General features: G+C 45.3%; 2 protein-coding genes across 6 annotated transcripts in view; one reads left to right on the top strand and one right to left on the bottom strand.

The window, feature by feature from the left end:
- The window catches only part of LOC120981115 (fatty acyl-CoA hydrolase precursor, medium chain-like), a 289,738-nt gene extending 274,455 nt beyond the window's left edge, over positions 1-15,283 (top strand). For all 5 annotated transcript variants that reach the window (XM_040410611.1, XM_040410612.1, XM_040410610.1 and 2 more), the window contains 7 exons: positions 8,146-8,241; positions 8,625-8,765; positions 9,693-9,767; positions 9,847-9,994; positions 11,071-11,220; positions 14,833-14,905; positions 15,000-15,283. In XM_040410611.1, the coding sequence (XP_040266545.1) occupies positions 8,146-8,241; positions 8,625-8,765; positions 9,693-9,767; positions 9,847-9,994; positions 11,071-11,220; positions 14,833-14,905; positions 15,000-15,180 (864 nt within the window). In that variant the 3' untranslated portion in view covers positions 15,181-15,283. The remainder of the gene's footprint in view (positions 1-8,145; positions 8,242-8,624; positions 8,766-9,692; positions 9,768-9,846; positions 9,995-11,070; positions 11,221-14,832; positions 14,906-14,999) is intronic.
- LOC120981117 (fatty acyl-CoA hydrolase precursor, medium chain-like) overlaps positions 1-22,009 on the bottom strand; it is a 675,808-nt gene that overhangs the window by 355,700 nt on the left and 298,099 nt on the right. The gene's annotated exons all lie outside the window — the stretch shown is intronic.

Genomic DNA, 22,009 nt, shown 5'->3' with positions numbered 1-22,009 from the left:
GGTCAGACCTAGTAGCACATCCAATGTCTGACCTGACCACCTTATGCAAGATCTCCCTAGATGCTATGAAATAGTCAATGCGGGATTGTGAAGAATGGGATGATGAAATATGCGTATAATCACGTTCACCGCCATGTTGATATCTCCATATGTCATGTAAGGATGTATCTGTAAGTCTTCACGTCGGGAGTGTGCACTTGTGTGGCAATCTAAATCAGCATTGACAGGGATATTAAAATCTCCACCCACTACCACAGCCCCTTTCGCCACCTTCTGAATTTTCCTAAATAGTTTGTGGAGGAAGGTTTTTTGTCAGACATTGGGTGCATACACAGAGACAATAGTATATTGAGCCTCCTCAATTAGGCACAATAAAATAACATAACTTTCTGCAGAATCTGTGAGACATTGCTGAGGAGTAAATGCTACTCAGGACCTAACATATAAACGTCCCAGATTTCTGCTTTTTAACAGATGGAGAGTGGAAAATGTATGGAAAGCGGCGGTGTGCACACCTATGGTGGTCAGTTTCTAACAGATGGGACTCCAGAAGCAGGGCCACATCGCATCTAGACCTCAGCAAGTCAGACCACAGCGGCTAGTTCAAACCTCTCACATTATTGGAATAAATGTTTAACCCCATATTGAGAGAGAAGAGAGCATATTATATACAAACTGCTGTAAGCATGCTTAGCGTATCGACACAGCAAAGTACTATAGCCACATAAATGCTCTGAATTTTTAGGCCCAATAACACCTGCATAGAAAGTGGAACATAAAAAAGAAAAAAAAAGAAGGAAAAAACCATAATTAGCAGGGTCCGCAAAATGATCACGATGCACAAAAACGCAGCGATCAGGGACCAACATAGTGTAAGGTAGATGGTCGGGTACAACAAGATGTCTGCTCGGTGGGGTATCACCTCCAGAAAGCAGAGCAGATCAGATGACATACACTTACATGACCCGACAACCAAGCATCTTACAGGACAATAGAGAAAATTACTAAACTCAGACTTTCTCCCAGGTCTCCCAGTCCAGGGTGATTCTATCAGGTCTGGAGATGGCTTCCTTGTTCGATTGAAGCGAAGTGGGGAGCAGACCCCAACTGTGTAGCCTTTGTGCTGCCTCTTGAGAGGAAATGCAGACATGTTTGCCTTCATGCGTGATCAGGAGTTTAACGGGGAAACCCCAGCAGTAACGGATGTGTTGATCACGGAGAGCTTTAGTAACTTGGGCAAATCCCCTTCTCTTGGCCAAAGTGGCTGTAGACAGGTCGGGATAAACAGAGAAGCCTTTAAATGAAGCTGTGGGAGTAGGGTTCAGCCTCAGGGCTTTCAGGAACTGTTCCTTTACTTGGTAGAAGTGGATCCGTGCGACAACCTCACGTGGTAATGTAGGGTCCAGACCTTTCAGGTTTCGGAAGGCAGTGAATACGGTCTATAAGCAGATCCCTGTCAGTCACATTGGCCACCGCTTCTTTAAGAAGGCCTCAGAGTCAACCGATTCCGGAACCCCGCGTTTTCTCACATTATTCCGCCTGTGGCGGTCTTCTGTATCTTGCATCTTGCTGTTAACAGCAGCCAGATCTTCTTCAAGTACCTCATGAGCATCAATAAGAGCGTTGTGAGATGTGGCAAACTCCGCCATCTTTCCTTCCACATGCGAGGTGCGATCGCCTAGGCTCTGCAGTTCGCGCCTAAATTCCCTCAGGAGACCCATGATGCCATCCTTGAGGGAGGAACGCAGGGACTCCATCATGGAGCGCATGGCGTCTTCAGTCAGCGGGATGGAGGGAGATTCCGAGGGCATAAGCTGGTCTGTGCCCGACAAGGTCCCCGGAGATGAAGCGGGAGAGACCGCAGGTGGATGAGCCGAGGCCGAAGAGTCAGAGTAGCCGGGGCTGCCTGTCGCTGGTCTTGTGAAAAACTCAGTGAGTTTTTTCGGCACTAATCTCTTACGCAGCTTACCCATCGCAGGAGACACTTGTGCCGCTGTAGGGGGTCTCTAATCCTTCTTTTGAGCTACTTCTGTGAGCCGCTTCGAATGCCTGGAGCTGGCAAGTTATGCGGCCGGTGCCCTCAGCGTGCAGGCCACGCCCCCATCCATGATCCTTTATAACATACACACAATGTGTCTTTCTGAATCTTTCCCAGACTAGCTTCCTCGGAGCTTCCTCCCTAAATCAGGGTGCCACCGTACTAGTACTCCTAGGGTTAAGATTCCCATGGATTTACTCACTCACTTCACACACACAACCAAGACAGAAGCAGGCACCTTCCCCTTCACGCTCCCAAGCAAAGCTCACCCCTACGCAGTATATATACTCTGGCTCCCACGTCTGCACCGCCAGCCGGGAATAATCCACCTGCCGCCTCCTAAGGGGAGATCACTTAAGATGCCCCAGTCCAGGTCCTGCAGGTCTGATGCCTCCTAAGGGGAGATCACTTAAGATGCCCCAGTCCAGGTCCTGCAGGTCTGATGCCTCCTAAGGGGAGATCACTTAAGATGCCCCAGTCCAGGTCCAGCAGATATTTACCGTAGTCCCCCTTGGCTACTCAATCTGCCACCTCCTAAGTGGAGATCTGTAAAGATGCCCCAGTCCAGGTCCAGCAGAAATCAACTGTAGCCCCCCCCCCCCAGGGGAAATCTCTTGCTTTGCTTAACCGTTAACTGTGAAGGTGCCTGTGCAGCGTCCCACTACGTGTGTGTGGGCACTGCTTAAAAGCACTTTTTACATTATTAAAAGCACTAGGTTGTAATGTATAACTTTGCATTTGTGTATCTGCAAAATCCCTGTTAACAGGCCTATTAGGTGTAATTTATACATCCCACCACTAGATGGGGATAAAGTTCAGGTCCTATATATGTCCAGGTCAGGCCTAGTGAGAGAGATTAGTCCAGATCCTAGTTGGAAAGATGTAGTCAGAGAAGAGAACAGATCTGAGAGGTCAGATCAAATTAGTGGGAAGAAAATGTAGAGTGAAGACTTCGCAACACAGATTAGTGAGTGGAGCCAACTTCGCCATGAGGTGGTACTAAGATGTGAGGCGCAGAAGAGCGTTTTCCTTCTGTGGCCGGACTATAGACTTGCATTCCTGACCAGTAGGAGAAGAGTTCGCCTCCCTGGAAAAGCAACAAGCATTCCTAGGAATTCATTGGTGATAAGAGCCATTATTGAGGGCCACAGACACCTTTGCATGGTGGAGGTTTTATAGCTTCAGGCAGCCACACCAAACTTCTAAGTGACAGTTGAGTTTTCTTGTCCAAAATATTCAGCATGTAGGGAAAGACAAGGAATAGGATCCAGCACATCTAAAGGAACAAGGTACACCTAACCCACTGCTCCAAAACAAAAAAAACTAAATAGGCTAAAACAGTGGATTTGCAGAATTAACTCTCTACCATCTAGAGACTGCATAATTGTACTGCTGCAACCAAAAGACACCCAAAGTAAATGTTGTGAGTTGCATCTTACTACTGTCTACCTCATTATTACTACCTATGGTTGTACCACCATTAACGGTACTGGCGTCACGACAAAAACCATCAAGGGACTCAGCCGCAACAAGCACCCTAATCAACCCTAACATCAAGGGCACCTCAACCACCATCTTGGCTGATGCTTCCTACCACAGAGCGTGCCCCGGAGGATTTTGTGCTGTCCACCTCAACACTGTGCTGCCGGCCCAGGGAGGCTCTCTGCTAACCGTGAGTAAACTGATGAACTGTGTGTTATATCATTTGGGCCCTCATCGCTCCACCGTGCACCTCACGTGTTGCCCCTGCGACTGGCTGGCTGCACCTGACACAAACCACACAGACAAACACACACAGTAGAGCAAACTTAAACTTTCTGGATTCTAGGAACTCAGGATTTTACATCAACAGAAGTTACTACTACGTAACATCAATAGAAGAACAGATTATCACAGCACAGTGGAGCAGCAAGAGACAGGTGAGATAACCAAAATTTTCTCACCTTGTCTCTGAGGCTGCAGTCCTCCTCCTCAAGCATGGTCCACCGTGCTCTGGGAACCCCAAAACTTCGGCTAGCGACGTTACTTCTCCTGAGCCCCATGTTGGGCGCCAACTGATAAAGCTGCCCCTAATCAGGGCCAATCATGTTTGGTCTACTGCTCCAAATTAATAGTAACCCAAGGGTTTTACGTGCACGGAAGAAAATAACTGTGACACACACACTGGGGTCAAAACTAATTCTTGTTTATTACAGGAAGTACAGCAGTTTATATAGACATGAGAGAGGCATTCACCCTGAGGCATGTGGCATTGTTACATTGGCTGAAATATGAAAATATGACAAGAGATAACACTTGGTATCTGCCCATTGTGCATTGTTTTACTAACTGTGGTATGTGACCTATGTAAATATCTAACTATAGGCGCCATCTTGTAATGGAGTTCTCTAACAGCAGAAAAAGCATGTATTCTCTTGGGTATGATGGAACCTTTGTGTTCTGGAGAAGATAAGGTGTTGTCTGAGAGCTAAAGAATGAATTGAAAGAATGTAGTCCACATCTCTATCAAGGTAGAACATGTCTACCTGATGCTCTGCTGGGTGTGAGAGTAGTTTATTTTTTTGCCAAGGCAAAGGGCCTTCAGGCCGAGAACCTGTGCTTGGGACGGAGTGTTTGCCTGTCGCTAGTGCAGCGGGCAGGTCCTGCGCCAGGGGTCTCTCCTACAGGTGTTATGTAAAGTTTTTAGAGTTTTTGTTGTGATGCCAGTTGCATTTCAGCAACGAGAGACTAAGTCCCCCTATGTAGTAGGTGACGGTGGAACCCAGGTGTAAGAATGCCAGAGTGGTATGAGGGTGGCCTATAGTGTCCCTTTAGGTACGGCTTTTGCACTTGTCACGGTGCTCCTACCTCGATATCCGGAACCCCAAGCGTGGTCGTCCGCAGCCGTGCAAATAGGGTTAACAGTTGAGGAATTGGTTGAATAAATTGAGTCCAGACTGATATTGAAGTAGTTAACAGCTTTACTTGCATAAATTTTCATCAAGTAAAAAACTTCTAACTTTATCTTGGTTACCAGCAAGCTTTGGCATGAAGTTCTGGCAAGCAAACACTCTCAGCGCTACTACATCTGAACTCTTTCAGCTCTGCTATGTTGGCTGGATTAAATAGGAACTTTTCCTAGGCTGCTTTCGTCTGTAGCTTCTCTCTTTGTGTGACTCTATCTTTAGCTTGATCTGTACCTTGTCCAGGGAACCTTTCCTTCTGGCTTCTGAGGCTTTCAACTTGGGCCTCTATGCCCAGCAGAGCAGGCAGTGCTCTGCTGGCTAACACAGCCTTCTTCTAACAGAGGTTCAGCTAGACACAACCTCTCCCCAAGATGGGGTAGGTTAAACTGAAACTAATTTCTCACTAACACTAAACTCCTCCCTCTCTAGAAAAGGGGCTAGAATGGAAGAAGGGTTCCATTCTAGGCAACTCAGCTCTGCCAGAAGTGCCGCCATCTGCTGGTGAACCAGGCACAATGCACTTAAACCATTACAAAATAACAAATACAGTTACACAATGTGTAGGATATGGCAATAAATACGCAAGATGAGACAGGATCAACCATTACAGATAGTGGAGGGGCGCAAAAGGTGTTAATGCCCTTTGGCTTTTACATTAGAAGCTGCCGTCTTGCAGAAGTGCTGGAGACAGAGGAGCAGAAACAGAGAAGAAACAGAAGCCCAACATGATTTGAGGCCTCAGTTCTCCCCAGTGATAGGTCATGGCTGGAGTCTTGCATCTTTGGAAGATGAAGGCCTGCAAGATCTCCTGCGGCACAAGACCAAGATGGAGGAGTGGGCTCATCCATGTGCTGGACCATCCTAGGCCTGAAGATCCCATGATTAACATTAACCCATGGAAGCTGCCACAGGAGGAGCAACACCACCACTAAAAGAAATGTCTGCCATTACCACTGGAACCAGAGATACTCCATGCACAGATGCCAGCCATTGCTTCTGGACCCAGGAGGCACTGCTTAACAACCAAAGGGCCTGCATCACCAACAGTGGCCACTGGAGGTCACAGGCACTTTAGTTATGCTGCACCTGCAGGAGTGAGCATCAGGAGCAATGCAAGGATCCACTCATCTATTAGGGAGAAGAGGAGGAGGAATTCCACTCCATTTTTTAAGTGTCTTCTGACAAGCAAGAAGATACAGGAACCCAAAGATCTTCAGGAGTGTGAGATACCTGTTTTTGTCTTTTTTTAATGGGTCCTATTTTGCCACCTTCATTTACCCTGCTGTATGGGACTCTCTCTTTTATCACCAAGTTGCACTTGCCGTACCATTCCCCATCCTTCCTCAAGTTTGTGATCCATCCTACCTGAGGAGGGGGGGGGGGGCAAGATTTAAGCTAAACATACAAGGAATAGACTCTGACATACTAGAGCAGGGCCGGCTAACCTGCGGCTCTCCAGCTGTAGTAAAACTACAATTCCCACCATGCCCTGCTGTAGGCTGATAGCTGTAAGCAGTCTAGGCATGCTGGGAGTTGTAGTTTTGCAACAGCTGGAGAGCCGCAGGTTGGCCAGCCCTGTACTAGAGCTTTGCTTCTGGGACTCTTGTTTAAGAGCTACATGTGGGGGAGCCATTGTTTCTTGCAACATTTAAGCACCTTTACCGACACCAGGACTCAGAAGCACTTCAGCAGTGCCAGCTTGGGAACTTTGTTACTGGGACTCTTGCTAGAGCCGCAGCCTCAAGAACATCCACCCAGCTGTGGAACCCTGGGACTCTGATGCACTAGAGCCCCACAGCCTGTGACCTGTTTATATATAGAATAGGGTAGCTAGCACCCACCTTGGTGCCATCATGAACTGAGCTTCCTCCACCACTAGCAATAATGTTCCCTTGGTTGTTAGGAATGTTAGCCTAAGCAATTTGCTGGCATGTATGCACTTATGTCCTTAAGGAGGCAGTCAATGTGAACAGCGGCTTTGGGTATTATATGCCAGACTACCAGTAGGGACCATAAGCACATCCCAGGGATGTCCTGCCTTTCACTCAGGGTGTAGTATCTCAAACCTAGGGGTGATACCATTGTATGTAGTTTATTATGCAATGTATGGTATTGTATTTTATGTTATCTTATGAATTGTTCTTGTAATTGGCTGTAACTACCACCAGTAAGGAATGATTGGCAAGGAACAGGGATAACCACCCAGTTCCTTCCCTCTTGGTAGGAGTGGACTGGTCCTGCTGCCTTTCAGGAGGGGGGGGGGGGGTTTCCTGTTGAGCATCATAGTGGAGAGGAAGCACAGGCTTGGACTCCTGCTCCTGTTACAGGCTATCCAGAGAGATCAAAGAAATAGAGACTCAAGTGAATCCTTGAGAAAATAGACAGCAAAGTGAACAGCTCTATTCAGCATCTAACACACTGCCGTAAGGTGAGGGACTACGGCTAAAACACCCATCACCAAGACTACTACTAGGTCAGTGCAGAAGTAGTGGTAAACTGCAGCCAACCATCCTGCTTTCATCCTCAGTACTGGTGCCAGAAGATTGCACTTACTGCTATTGGATGTATTTGAAGTTCTGTTCTACGTTGCAGTTAGTAAAAAAAAAATAATAACTTTTTTTACATTTTACTTCTGGCCTCATTCTTCATACTACATTTCCACTACACTGATCCCCAGGGACCAACGGCCTGAGGGAATACACTGGGACATAACATCAGGTCCACTACAACTCCCATCCTCTGGACAGGCTCCTCCTGGGCTTCCTGAACTATTATTACATATTACTACTACTAATAGATACTTCTACCAGCAGATAGATACTACCACGACTATTACAACTAATACTACTGAGTACTAGATACAGTGTCTTTTACCACTGGATAGATACTACAACCACCACTTTGAGGATACTACAAATACTAGTCCACCCACCATTCTTTCTCTGGGAATGGCATCTGATGGTATTTTTTTCTAATTCAATCTGAGATAATATTGCTTCTAATAATTGGAGGCTGAACGACCTCCGCAACCTTCACGATTCCCAGTTTTGCGCCTCCTGTTCCTGTCCGGCAGTTTTAGCACCTCTAGGGGAGTGAGAATCACAACCGGTCCAGGAATAAATATATACAATATCTGAATATTATATCTGTTTTCCTCTGCAGTTAGTAGCGAACATATCAGGCTGTGATCTCGCCTCCTTAGCCGACTGTCTGAAGAAGAAATCAGAAAAGGAGTTTCTCGCTATTACCCAAACAATGGTAGGTGTTGTCATCCCACAATATTACTCCATGGGAAACTTTGAAAGAGGCATCTTCTATAATTGATACATAACATCCACCCACAGGATAAGTGATAAATGTCAGAAGGTTGGGGGCCCCATACCAAGCATTATACTCGGAGTCCTAAACCTCCCAGTCCTTCTTACTGCATCACCACAGTGAAGAAAAGTCTGGATGAAGTGTTGGTCACACAGGTGCCCTACCACGTCATATAAAGACTGTGGGACTGATCGAGATGGCCACGTGCAGTGCTCGGCTGTCACTGACAGTCCCATAGACTTTCTTTGTCCCAGGTCTCAGTGCACATACCCACGGATGCACCTACTGCAGGTCAGTGTCTCATGTGCTGTCTGTCTCTGCAGGGCGTGACAGCTTTTCCTGGATCAGTGCACGGGGTTTTTCTACCTAAGCCAGTAAAGGAGATGATGGCTAACAAGGAAGGAAACAAGGTCCCGTTTCTCATTGGAATTAATAATCAGGAGTTCGGCTGGGCACTTCCACAGGTATGAATCAGAATCAGCTTTATTCGCCAAACACGACACAGTCGATGGTGCTCGGAATTGGGTTAGGCACAGGTACAGGCATAATACTAGGGGGAGGGGGGGTAGGGTTATGCAATGGGCACATCAGGGGCGAGGGATTATGGGCAGGAGATGGGGCGTGGTGAGTTCAGCAGTCTGATGGCCATTAGGAAGAAAGTGTTCAGCCTCCTCGATGTCCTTGCAGGGATGGCCTGATACCTGCGGCCGGACTTTAGACGTCTGAAGAGATGATGGCCCGGATGGGAGTGGTCATAGGATATTATCAGAGCCCTGGAGCGCAGCTAAAGAATGAGCAAAGCTAAAGAATGACAGCGCTCCCCTTAGGCTAGTTTTACATATTGTAGTAAGAGATACCGCAGGCTGTTCCAGCAGAGAACATCAACTATTATTAGGGTCTAGTGGAGATCTGGAAAATTATCGGCATTATAGTTAAAGAGGCTAGTGGGTATTCCGATACCGTCTGCTAAATCTGGATCCAGAGAGCTCCGGCAGGCTGTCTCGGCATAGAACTTACCGCATATGTGAAACTAGCATTACAACAGCTGCCAAGGGTAAATTTGGCAAAAGCTTTTCATGTCCTGAACACGTACAGTGGGGGCCCCATTCAGTTATGTCCACCTTCAGCTGTAAGTCTGGAGGGCCCTATGGTTACCACTGATCACATGCAGTACAGTGTATGCAGGGTGATGACCAGGTGATCGTTTGACCTGCCGTTCATTTGGGATCATATTGGATGCTTACTGCCTCAGTTACAGGATGAGCAGCTCTGGAGCACAAAACGCTGCTCTAATAAAAAATACTGTGCAGAAAAATGGAAAATTCATGAGCCGGAGAAGGTTTATTATTTGGGTGGAGTGATGGTAATATTCTTATTATCTTTTCATTTAGCTATTAAATATAACAGGGATAACAGAAGGAATGACAAGGGAGACAATGATCCAGAAGGTCCAAGAAGCTATACCGGTGAGATGAGCTCATGTCCTCTAAGTTCTTCATCTTATTATCCGATTAGTTTTCATTGTGGTTAATGTCCATTTTCCAGGTTCTGAGTCCTGACGTCATCCCTTTCGTTGTTGACGAGTATCTTGGTGACATCACTGATCCACTGAAGATTCGTGATCGCTTCTTGGACTTGTGTGGCGATCAAAAGTTTGTTATACCGGCTCTTCAGATTGCAAAATACTATCGAGGTACAGTCCATTCACATAATAGCTGATATGTAGAAGTATTAGGCCTTGGTCCCCCATTATGCCCAAAATACCCGATGCAAGTTCAATTGTATCGTGCGCTCATATGACTCCTCTGTCCATAACCATAATGTTAAAAATTTTGAAACCGCTACCCGTCAGCCATAATATTAAAATTATTGATAGCTGAAGTGAATAATATGGTTATCTCATGACAATATGTCCTTGCAGCAAGTGGACAGTCAGTTCTTGAAGTGTAAAGTTCTGAGTGACTCTGAGAAGGGCCAAGTTGTGATGTCTAGAATAGATGACCGAGTCACATTATCTCCAGAACATCCGGTCTTGTAGGATGTTCCTGGTATGTAGTGTTTAGTACCAACCAAAGGTGCTCCAAAGAAGAAGAACCAGTGAACTGGCACCAGGACAACAGATGTTCAAGGCTCATCGACGTAGGGGGAATGAAGGCTAGCCCATCTGGTCCGATCCCACAAAAGGAAGACCTGAGGAAGGTCTGAAGGACATTTAAGGAATGAACTGAGGAACATGACAAGTCTGTTTTAGTAAATTGTATTCCCCATAAAAGAACAATTCTGGAACATCTCCCCTTAGCAGTCTGTGTTGTGATTTCCTCTTTTATTCCCACCAGAGATTTCTGAATGACTTGACAGCAGCTTGTCACTAGTTGGAGGCTGTGTCCCTGCGCTGGCAGCACTGATTGGACGGTGTCAGACACCTCAAACGTCTAGCACCCGGTGACATGTTACAACATGCAGTTATATGTAAAGAAATTCCAGAACTGTTATTTTATGGGCAAAGCAAGTTGTTAGATAGAGATGTCAGGAGAGATGACGGGTCCTTGTTAAGCCCATGTGCACAGTAAAACCATTAGTCCCAGTCTCGGGATCCTCTCAGTCCGCTCCTGATGACATTTCATGCAGTTATTGTATGTACCTCCAGAGCTGTGGCAGTGTATGGCGGTATATGTAATACATGGACGGCAATGATCTCCGTATACATCACAGGCTGCTTAATTATCATGAAATGGACAGATAACGTGTGGTCTTCTTATGTCTCTTTAGATCTTGGGCTTCCCGTCTACTTTTATGAGTTTCAGCACCCACCATCCTCCCTGGCTCGCGGAAGGCCATCATTTGTGAAGTGCGATCATGGAGATGAGATCTTGTTTGTGTTTGGAGGACCCTTCCTGAGGGACGGTGCATTTTTTGCTGGTGAGAAGTCTTTTACGGTTACCAGTTTTATCATGTGTTTGTAAAGGAAGGGGGGCTCGGACCTTACAGTAAACATCTATTTGGCCATGAGTGGTAGGTGTGGCTCCTGCTCTAGGATGAAGGAATCAGGTGGACACATCTGTAACTTAAGGCTACTTTCACACCAGCATTTTTTGCGGATCCATTATGGATCTGCAAAAATTCTTCCGTTACCATAATACAACCGCCTGCATCCGTCATGAATGGATCTGGTTGTATTATGTCTTCTATAGTCATGAACACCATTAAAAGTCATTGGGGGACAGATCCGTTTTCTATTGTTTCAGAAAAAACGGATCTGTCCCCATTGACTTACATTGTGTGTCAGGATGGATCCGTCTTGGTCCGCACCACATCACAGACAGAAAAACTCTGCTTGCGTTGTTATTCTGTCCACAATGGGGACACAACCAAACAGGACGGAATGCATTTTGGTGCATTCCGTTTAATTCAGTTTTGACAATGAATGGGGGGCAAAACTGAAGCGTTTTCTTCCGATATTGAGATCCTATGACGGATAAATAGAGGAATTGAAAACGCCAGTGTGAAAGTAGCTTTAGGCAAACGTTACTTTTACATTAATTAGGTACATTGTCTCTTTAAGTGGCAAAAGGCAAATATGACACCATCAGTTTAAGGCCATCAGGATACGTTGCGTAATATGTGCATTTTTTCCTGTGTGGAAAAACCACAGTCTATTACAGTAGCAGCAAAGTGAATGAGATGACACAAATCTCATGTTCGCTTTGCAGATTTTTTTCCATGCAGAAATTGACCTGTTGAGCGGATTTCTAAATAAATGGCATGTCAATTATGTTTGTGGGTTTAGCTGCGAATTTCACCCTTTTCAACGGAAGGTTGAGATCGGTGGGAAAAAAACACCTCAAATCAGCATGTAAATTGGTGCGGATCTTATGTGTGCAGGGGGCCTGAGAGTAGTCTTGAGCGAATCGAGCTTCGGATCATAGATTCAAAGTTGATTCTTTCAGAAACTTCGGTTTTAATGCTGTTTCTGCTCAGCATTAAAATGTATTGGCTAAACCTCGTCTTGGCTGAGGTGGCCCGAGACTTTGGTGAACTCCTTTGGTATTCCTATGTGTGTATTAAAAAACATTTTAAAATAGGAATCCGAAGTGGGCTTTGGTACCAAGGTACCAGCCAGTACCAAAGCCGACTTTGGATTTCTATTTTAAAATCTTTTTAAACGATAGAGAAAGTGAATACAAGGCACTTACTAACTTATTGTTATTGACCATATTGCCTTCTTTGCTGGCTGGATTCATTTTTCCATCACATTATACACGACTCATATCCAGGGGTTACGACCACCAGTGCAATTCGGGAACAGTGGCCGTGCTTGCACACTATAGGAAAAAGCTTTGGTGTAGGCACACTCTTGCATTCCTGCCCACCAGAGAGGCCAGAACCTTTTCCAAGGACAGCCACCACTGCTAGATTGCAGGGTGGTCGTAACCCCCGGAAACAAGCAGTGTATAATGTGATGGAAAAAAAGAATCCCGCTAGCAAAGGAGGCAATATGGATAATAAGAGTACATCAGGAAGTGCCTTAACTTTCTCTACATGATAAATGCCATTTGCTGAAGTGAGACGACCCCCTTTAAGTTAAAGTGTTATCACATTGATAATATTTATCTTCACTGAGTGTTTATGAGCTGTCAGGAAGCCAGAGATGAGGGCTACAGATTGAGCCATTATTGCAGCTCCCTGATGATGGATTTACTGAGAAGGAGAAGCAACAGTCTGCAGATTCAGTGAAAGGGAAAGCTATAGAAGAAAAACTGCTAACAATTTTAAGAGAGGACAATTGAAAAACATGATTATAGTCCCAAAAAAGTAAAATGAAATAATTAAATAACTTTTATCCATAGTGCTTGAGGGTCTTATGCATAACATACACGGTGGCCCGAAAGGTCTTTTAAACCCACACATTATCCACCGGTAATAGTACAATCAGTGTAGAATAATAATAATTCAGTCACTTTCTAATATACTTTGTTTCAGTACCTTGCCATTTTCAAGATCTCTGCTTGATATCAGTGAACAGAGTCATTCTCATTTACATTCAGATGCTGACAAAACATCCCGACCTAGTCCTTCTTAGGGTACTTTCGCACTTGCGCTGTTCTTTTCCAGCATAGAGTTCCGTCCTAAGGGCTCTATACCGGAAAAGAACTGATCAGTTTTATCCCCATACATTCTGAATGGAGAGTAATCCGTTCAGGATGCATCAGGATGTCTTCAGTTCAGTCATTTTGACTGATCAGGCAAAAGAGAAAACCGTAGCATGCTACTGTTTTATCTCCGGTGGAAAAAAAAAGACTTGCCTGAATGCCGAATTTTTTCCCCATAGAAATGTATTAGTGCCAGATCCGGCATTCAAAATACTGGAATGCCGGAAAAAAATGTGAAAAAGTAAACGCCAGATCCGTTTTGCAGGATGACACCGAAAAAACGGATCTGGCATTTCAATGCATTTTTTTTTGACTGATCAGGCATTTTTAAGACTGATCATGATCCTAATCAGTCTTACTAATGCCATCAGTTGCATACATTTTGCCAGATGCGGGAGGCAGTTCCGGCGACGGAACTGCTTGCCGGATCTCTCTGCCGCAAGTGTGAAAGTAGCCTAAGGGCTCTTTCACACCTGCGTTATTGTCTTCCGGCATAGAGTTCCGTCGTCGGGGCTCTATGCCGGAAGAATCCTGATCAGGATTATCCTAATGCATTCTGAATGGAGAGTAATCCGTTCAGGATGCATCAGGATGTCTTCAGTTCCGGTACGGAACGTTTGTTGGCCGGAGAAAATACCGCAGCATGCTGCGCTTTTTGCTCCGGCCAAAAATCCGGAACACTTGCCGCAAGGCCGGATCCGGAATTAATGCCCATTGGAAGGCATTGATCCGGATCCGGCCTTAAGCTAAACGTCGTTTCGGCGCATTGCCGGAGCCGACATTTAGCTTTTTCAGAGTGGTTACCATGGCTGCCGGGACGCTAAAGTCCTGACAGCCATGGTAAGTGTAGCGGGGAGCGGGGGAGCAGTGTACTTACCGTCCGTGCGGCTCCCCGGGCGCTCCAGAGTGACGTCAGGGCGCCCCAAGCGCATGGATCACGTGATCGCATGGATCACGTCATCCATGCGCATGGGGCGCTCTGACGTCATTCTGGAGCGCCCCGGGAGCCGCACGGACTGTAAGTATACCGCTCCCCGCTCCTACTATGGCAACCAGGACTTTAATAGCGTCCTGGCTGCCATAGTAACACTGAAAGCATTTGGAAGACGGTTCCGTCTTCAAATGCTTTCAGTACACTTGCGTTTTTCCGGATCCGGAGTGTAATTCCGGCAAGTGGAGTACACGCCGGATCCGGACAACGCAAGTGTGAAAGAGGCCTAACATGGCTGAGAATTTGCTACAATTGTATTTAAAGTAAATAGCTGGGACTTCAGACGGATAGATTTTACCTGCACTGATACATTGTATCAGGCTAGGGAGGAGATTTGTGCTGCTGTGAGAATTGTAGGTCAGTTAGTAATAGTGATGTCCTCTTTCTCAGGACCTGCAACCCCTGAAGAGGAAGTCCTGACCAGGGAGGTTATAAAATACTGGACGAACTTTGCTCGGACTGGGTAAGACCATAACTCTGATTTGGACTGACCACACATTTTCTGCTGTCACCTTATTATCTGCTCATTTCTTATAATGCCACATTGTTCACTGTAGGAAACCCAATAGTCCCGACCTCACAACATGGCGGCAGTACGGCACAGAAGAACACTATATGGAGATGAACTTAAAGCTGAAATTGTCTTCAAAGCTGAAGGAGAGAGAGTACAAGTTCTGGACAGAGATCCTTCCAGAGAAAATCCAGAAAGCGGTTGGAGTTGATCGTACAGAGCTGTAGATCCTGACATAGAAGCTTCCTACACATGGAAGAACCAATCAGCGAGAGGAGTTACAATTCAGAAAACATTCTGTTATTTGTCAAATTCTTAATAAAGTTTACTTTCATGGAATTCTGAAGCCGTTTCTTTCACATTCATTAGGATGTATTCAGATGGTGCAGATAAAACCGCATCCAAAATGCAGAGAAAAATGCATGTTGTGTGTAGTGTGGCTCTAGTTTCTACTGCAGCATGATCTAGTGCAGGATGAGCAGATTGATATATATATATATATATATATATATATACAGTACAGACCAAAAGTTTGGACACACCTTCTCATTCAAAGAGTTTTCTTTATTTTCATGACTATGAAGGCATCAAAACTATGAATTAACACATGTGGAATTATATACATAACAAACAAGTGTGAAACAACTGAAAATATGTCATATTCTAGGTTCTTCAAAGTAGCCACCTTTTGCTTTGATTACTGCTTTGCACACTCTTGGCATTCTCTTGATGAGCTTCAAGAGGTAGTCCCCTGAAATGGTCTTCCAACAGTCTTGAAGGATTTCCCAGAGATGCTTAGCACTTGTTGGCACTTTTGCCTTCACTCTGCGGTCCAGCTCACCCCAAACCATCTCGATTGGGTTCAGGTCCGGTGACTGTGGAGGCCAGGTCATCGGGCGCAGCACCCCATCACTCTCCTTCATGGTCAAATAGCCCTTACTTTCAAAGTTTTCCCAATTTTTTGGCTGACTGACTGACCTTCATTTCTTAAAGTAATGATGGCCACTCGTTTTTCTTTACTTAGCTGCTTTTTTCTTGCCATAATACAAATTCTAACAGTCTATTCAGTAGGACTATCAGCTGTGTGTCCACCTGACTTCTCCTCAACTCAACTGATGGTCCCAACCCCATTTATAAGGCAAGAAATCCCACTTATTAAACCTGACAGGGCACACCTGTGAAGTGAAAACCATTTCAGGGGACTACCTCTTGAAGCTCATCAAGAGAATGCCAAGAGTGTGCAAAGCAGTAATCAAAGCAAAAGGTGGCTACTTTGAAGAACCTAGAATATGACATATTTTCAGTTGTTTCACACTTGTTTTTTATGTATATAATTCTACATGTGTTAATTCATAGTTTTGATGCCTTCAGTGTGAATCTACAATTTTCATAGTCATGAAAATAAAGAAAACTCTTTGAATGAGAAGGTGTGTCCAAACTTTTGGTCTGTACTGTATATATTTGTGATAGTTGCTATGGATGATGAACCTGTGGCGAGGATCTGACCTGTCCTAACTATCGATTACTGACCTGAACTGGATCGCTGGTATGGTGTCCTTAGCCATGAATGAGGGTAGGCCTATAAGGGGGCACACCCTGGTGAGATATGAGAAGGGAGGGTTGGAGGGGCACTGAGAAATGCACGTGCGGCTGGGGAGAACGTGCCGCCGTATTTAAGGTACCTCCTCCCCCTCCTACAAATACAGGCTGACATGTCAGCCTTAGCTATTTGTGGTCGTGGCTACGGATGATGAGGAACCTGGACTTTAACGAGTGGCGAAGATCTGACCTGTCCTAACTATCGTTTACTGGCCTGAACTGGATGGCTGGTGGAGTGCCCTTAGCCATGAACGAGGGTAGGCCTATAAGGGGGCAGAAAACAAGCCATGTAGTGTGGAAAAAAATATATTAAACAAGTGCAAACAAGTCATAAAACCAAACTACAAAAAGCCTCGGATATTTCCGCGTGAGGATTTGGAATGTACAGAGCATAACAGGAAGAGTGCAAGCGACCCATTTTTCGAATAATGTGGCCTGGAACATTGTGCTTTGAAGCCAAGGATGAGGCCCCAATGCGGAAAGAATGCCCATAAATGGTTTTGGGGTCATGACCTAAACTGGACACTAGTATGCGGATGTGCGAGATGAACTGGGATGAGGTGATGAACCTGACCTTGAATGGAAGCAATGGGCTGTCCGGGTCAGAGTCACCCAAAACCATCAATAACTTCTGGAAAACCTGGACGGGGCACCATTCGTTGGAAGTTTGGAAGTACTTAATTTCTACCGGCGGCCCGACTTGGGATGTTTTGGAAGAAAAAAGATACAGTATGAAATGATCGTTACACCAGACTAGCTGACCCCTGGTTAAACTTTGGCAGAAGTGCAGGTGAATTCCCCTGACCTCAAAAAAACATAAAAACTGAGATACATGGCCGCTTTAATCACTGGGAAGGAGCCCAAAAGGATTGCCATCTAGGGAGGTGGATAATTTTCTGAAAAGCTCTCCTGATACTGGCTGTCTGCTTGTGACGGTTTCCCCGCTACTCTTCTGTATGCCCCTGAGGGTAGCTCTTATAGCCTAAGACATGAAAACCGACCTGCTGTCTGGATCTTCTAACATGGAAAAATGCTGGAACATAAATTCACAGTGGATCACAGCACATGGACAGTTTTTTGTTCAGACGGGCTTCCTTGGCGATGGTCTTGTTGTCTACAGTGTCGTATGTGGCTATGAGAATGAAAGCTAGGTTAACGTCCTTTCCCCCCAGGATGTCTTTCTTGATGTTGTCAGGAACAAAATGTGACGGAGCTACCTCAGGCGTGTTTGGGACCCTACCTGGGGAACGTGAAGTAGAGGCAACTAGAATGGAAGGGGCAGAGGAACTGGATGCCAGTCCCCTAGATTCTACTGCAATCGGCCTAGCCTGCATGTCCAAAAGTGAGGTGAAAATGTTGTTGATCATGGAATACAGCTGTGCCAATTACAGTTGAATAGTAGACATTGAGACTAGCTCCATCGGTGGAGCTGTAGGCTCAGACATCAAAAGTCTATATAACTCTGCCTTCCGGGCAGATGCTGGATAATGAATCCCTCTTTTGTTAAGTTCCGTGATCAGCTTGGGTACTGTCCAACTTCATAGAGACATGATGCTGGCATGTCCGGAAGCGGACGTTTCTGCGACCGACGAGGCTTCCTCGATGTCTGATATGTGCAACATACTGTGACTGTGGGACAATAATGACAGCAATTAACGGCCGTACTGGAAGGCCCTGAAGTGTAGGAGAGAGACCCGAGACCGTGAAGTGAGGAAAGAGGAAATGAACTAGTGATGGTGCCGGTGGCTAGTGAACAACTATCTCGTGGGCGCTTACCTGTGAGGAACCTGGGGAAAAAAAGGTACAACAGTTAAGAGGAAAGTGAACTGAACGGAGGAAAAAAAAAAGGGGGTGAACTATGGAAAAAGGTGTACACCAATGTGAAAAGAGTGTGTCTGGATGATACCCGAAGAAACAAACCAGGAGAAAACAAAGATGAGAAAAAACACCTGGCACAGGGGGATGAAAGTTAATTTGCATGAGCCTGAAAGTAACAGGCCAACAGCACAAAAGAACATAGGCCTGAGTAACGTACCAGACAACAGGAATGAACTAGAAGCGTAAGACCGAATAACGTGACAGGCATAGACTAATAATAAACATAAACCTGAAAAACATAACAGGCAGCAAACGTTAAATCATTTATGAACGTAAACCTGGATAACGTAACAGGCACAGACATTAAAGAATTATAAATGTGAACCTGAATAACGTAGCCTCCACCCCCCACTCTACCCTTTCCATCTACCTTCCTGACACCATCTAATGGCACCTTATGGAATTAATAAACAAGATGGGAGCGATATACAGTACAGACCAAAAGTTTGGACACACCTTCTCATTCAAAGAGTTTTCTTTATTTTCATGACTATGAAGGCATCAAAACTATGAATTAACACATGTGGAATTATATACATAACAAACAAGTGTGAAACAACTGAAAATATGTCATATTCTAGGTTCTTCAAAGTAGCCACCTTTTGCTTTGATTACTGCTTTGCACACTCTTGGCATTCTCTTGATGAGCTTCAAGAGGTAGTCCCCTGAAATGGTCTTCCAACAGTCTTGAAGGAGTTCCCAGAGATGCTTAGCACTTGTTGGCCCTTTTGCCTTCACTCTGCGGTCCAGCTCACCCCAAACCATCTCGATTGGGTTCAGGTCCGGTGACTGTGGAGGCCAGGTCATCTGGCGCAGCACCCCATCACTCTCCTTCATGGTCAAATAGCCCTTACTTTCAAAGTTTTCCCAATTTTTCGGCTGACTGACTGACCTTCATTTCTTAAAGTATGATGGCCACTCGTTTTTCTTTACTTAGCTGCTTTTTTCTTGCCATAATACAAATTCTAACAGTCTATTCAGTAGGACTATCAGCTGTGTATCCACCTGACTTCTCCTCAACGCAACTGATGGTCCCAACCCCATTTATAAGGCAAGAAATCACACTTATTAAACCTGACAGGGCACACCTGTGAAGTGAAAACCATTTCAGGGGACTACCTCTTGAAGCTCATCAAGAGAATGCCAAGAGTGTGCAAAGCAGTAATCAAAGCAAAAGGTGGCTACTTTGAAGAACCTAGAATATGACATATTTTCAGTTGTTTCACACTTGTTTGTTATGTATATAATTCCACATGTGTTAATTTATAGTTTTGATGCCTTCAGTGTGAATCTACAATTAGAAACATTGCATATGAATATAAAGTGGCAACTACCAGCTACATCTTCTAGAGAACTATCAGCCTTAGGAAAGTGACCTGGGCATTACTATTGCGGAGTTCCCTCAGACTGTGGGCAATATATCCATAGTCCTACTATCACCCTGACCAAAATTTTTTGCACTTGCACTTTAGAGCATATAACCTCTATTTTTGGTGCACGTATAGCACTTGCCTTGCAATATATATTTTTTCACCGTTATATACTGTATTATACACAGATCTGGATTTTTTTTATTTATTTATAGGTCACAGTTTGAACTTGCTCAGTAGTCTTGTCTGAGCATGAGTCAAAACCACTGAGCTTAGGTTCACTATTGCTTCCTGATTTTCCATGTTTATCTGTGACTGTTGTGGGCCCCTCCATTTTTTCTCTGACTTCTTCGTGTCTTTCTTTTGGGCCTCTCTTGTATTCGTTGTGTTGTGTTTGTGTTCCCTCTCTCGGGTATTTGGGTGTGGGATGGTATCTGTTGTTCTGTGGGAACCAATCCCTCTGTTGTGACTCGTGATTGTCTGTTTGATAATTGAATCTGTTCCTCAAGTTGTATATGTGTGTGTGTTGGTGGTGATTGTTGGTGTTGCGGGTTTTCATTGTTGGTGACTGTGACCTGCGTCTGGTCCTTGTATTGTGATGTGTCAATGGCGTTTGTTGATACGGCTTCCTGTGTATCTCTGGCGTCCCTCGTGTCTCCGGCAGTACCTGTATAGGTGCTGGGGCTTCGCTCGCTTCTTGCTACTTCCTGTAGCACGCCGGGCGCTGCCAGGATGTCTGAACTTCTTTAGATGAAAGTGCTTTCTTTTACATCAGCTAGCACAGCGATGTTAGTCATCCATTTGCCGGTTGCTATAATGCCAGATTCAGATATCATATCCTATACGCCAGACGCGTTTCGAAGACTATACTGCCTTCTTCCTCAGTGGCTCTATTTGATCTGTCTGGCTGACCGGCTTTTATCTAGAAAAATATAAATGGTGTCTTCCCAGGATATTTGACTGCAGGGGCAGTTCGCCTAGGTACCGCTCAGGAAGGTAAAGTATATGCAAAGAAGGGGAGCAGTAACGATTTAAAACTTAGCTTTTAATGTGTCTATTCTCCCAAGGAGGGAGTAAAAGACCCCTTACAAACAAAAAACACAAAAAGACAGACAAGACCCCTGGAGGGTTGCGCCGCGTGTGTAACGCTGCGCACCAACCCAGGTGTCGTCCTCCCTAGGCCTATGGTGGAGGGACCATGTGATCCCTAGTATCTGGAACCTATGAGATAGTAGGGAGTCAAGTAATTAAGAAATGGAAAGGTCTTACCAGTTCTTAAAAGGGCCTTACTTAAATAACCACATGTAATGGGTTAGTACAGGAGGCGGTCACAAGGAGCAGGTAGGTACTTCGTCAGATGTCCATAGGTAGAGGAAAACAGACATCCGAGGTGTCCAGACGGCCGGGTACTAGAGTAGCCTCAGAAAAGAAACTAACCCTAGTACCTCCCTACTTGACCTAACCTGGCCCTAGTGACCTAACACGGGGTCCGTGCCCCGCAAGGGGTGGCCCCGTCCGGAACCTTGCCCTGATATGGAATCCCTAGGTAACCCTATCACAGGGTGACTAAGGGCAGGATGCTATATATCAAGGCCCGTAGAGATATTGTGTTAAATACCATAAAGTGAAGAAAGTAAGCACAATAAAAGTGCGTGTCTACTGATATGTAAGCGTGTCCCGACGCGTTTCTTTAGTATAACATATCCTAAGTACACTTATTTAAGCCAAAGGCACCATAAGTCATCAGGGGACACGGGGCTTAGTGTTATGGCTCCTGTCAGTCTAATTATTGCCACTGTATTAGGTATCCCAGTGTAGCAAATATATGGGGGTATTTATTCAGAGAAATTACTCCACATCAAAAATAGACCATTGACAGTGTGAGGCATGTAAGATGGTGTACCTATAGAGAAACATAGACAACAGTATAAATGAATATCTAAGTCTAAGTGCCCATGCTGCCCACATGGTGGTGGGTGCGAGTAAGTACTCACATAACTACTGGAGCGGTGTCACCCAATGTCCAGAGTTGGCGGCATGGAGGTTCACCACGTCGTCCGTGACAGATTGCACGCCTGACATATGTGCAGGGGCGCGCTGTATTTGAATGAGAGGAAGGGGAGAAACGCCGGTCAGTGCACCTGCGCCATGTATGACACCGCCCCACGTGACCGGACCAAGTCACATGATCGGGCCAAACGGGGGTGTG

The sequence above is a fragment of the Bufo bufo genome, chromosome 10 (assembly GCF_905171765.1).
Source record: "Bufo bufo chromosome 10, aBufBuf1.1, whole genome shotgun sequence".
In the NCBI taxonomy this organism is placed as follows: Eukaryota; Metazoa; Chordata; class Amphibia; order Anura; family Bufonidae; genus Bufo; species Bufo bufo.
Note: the sequence above shows the minus strand (reverse complement) of the source record. Positions and strands in the feature narration are given on the sequence as shown.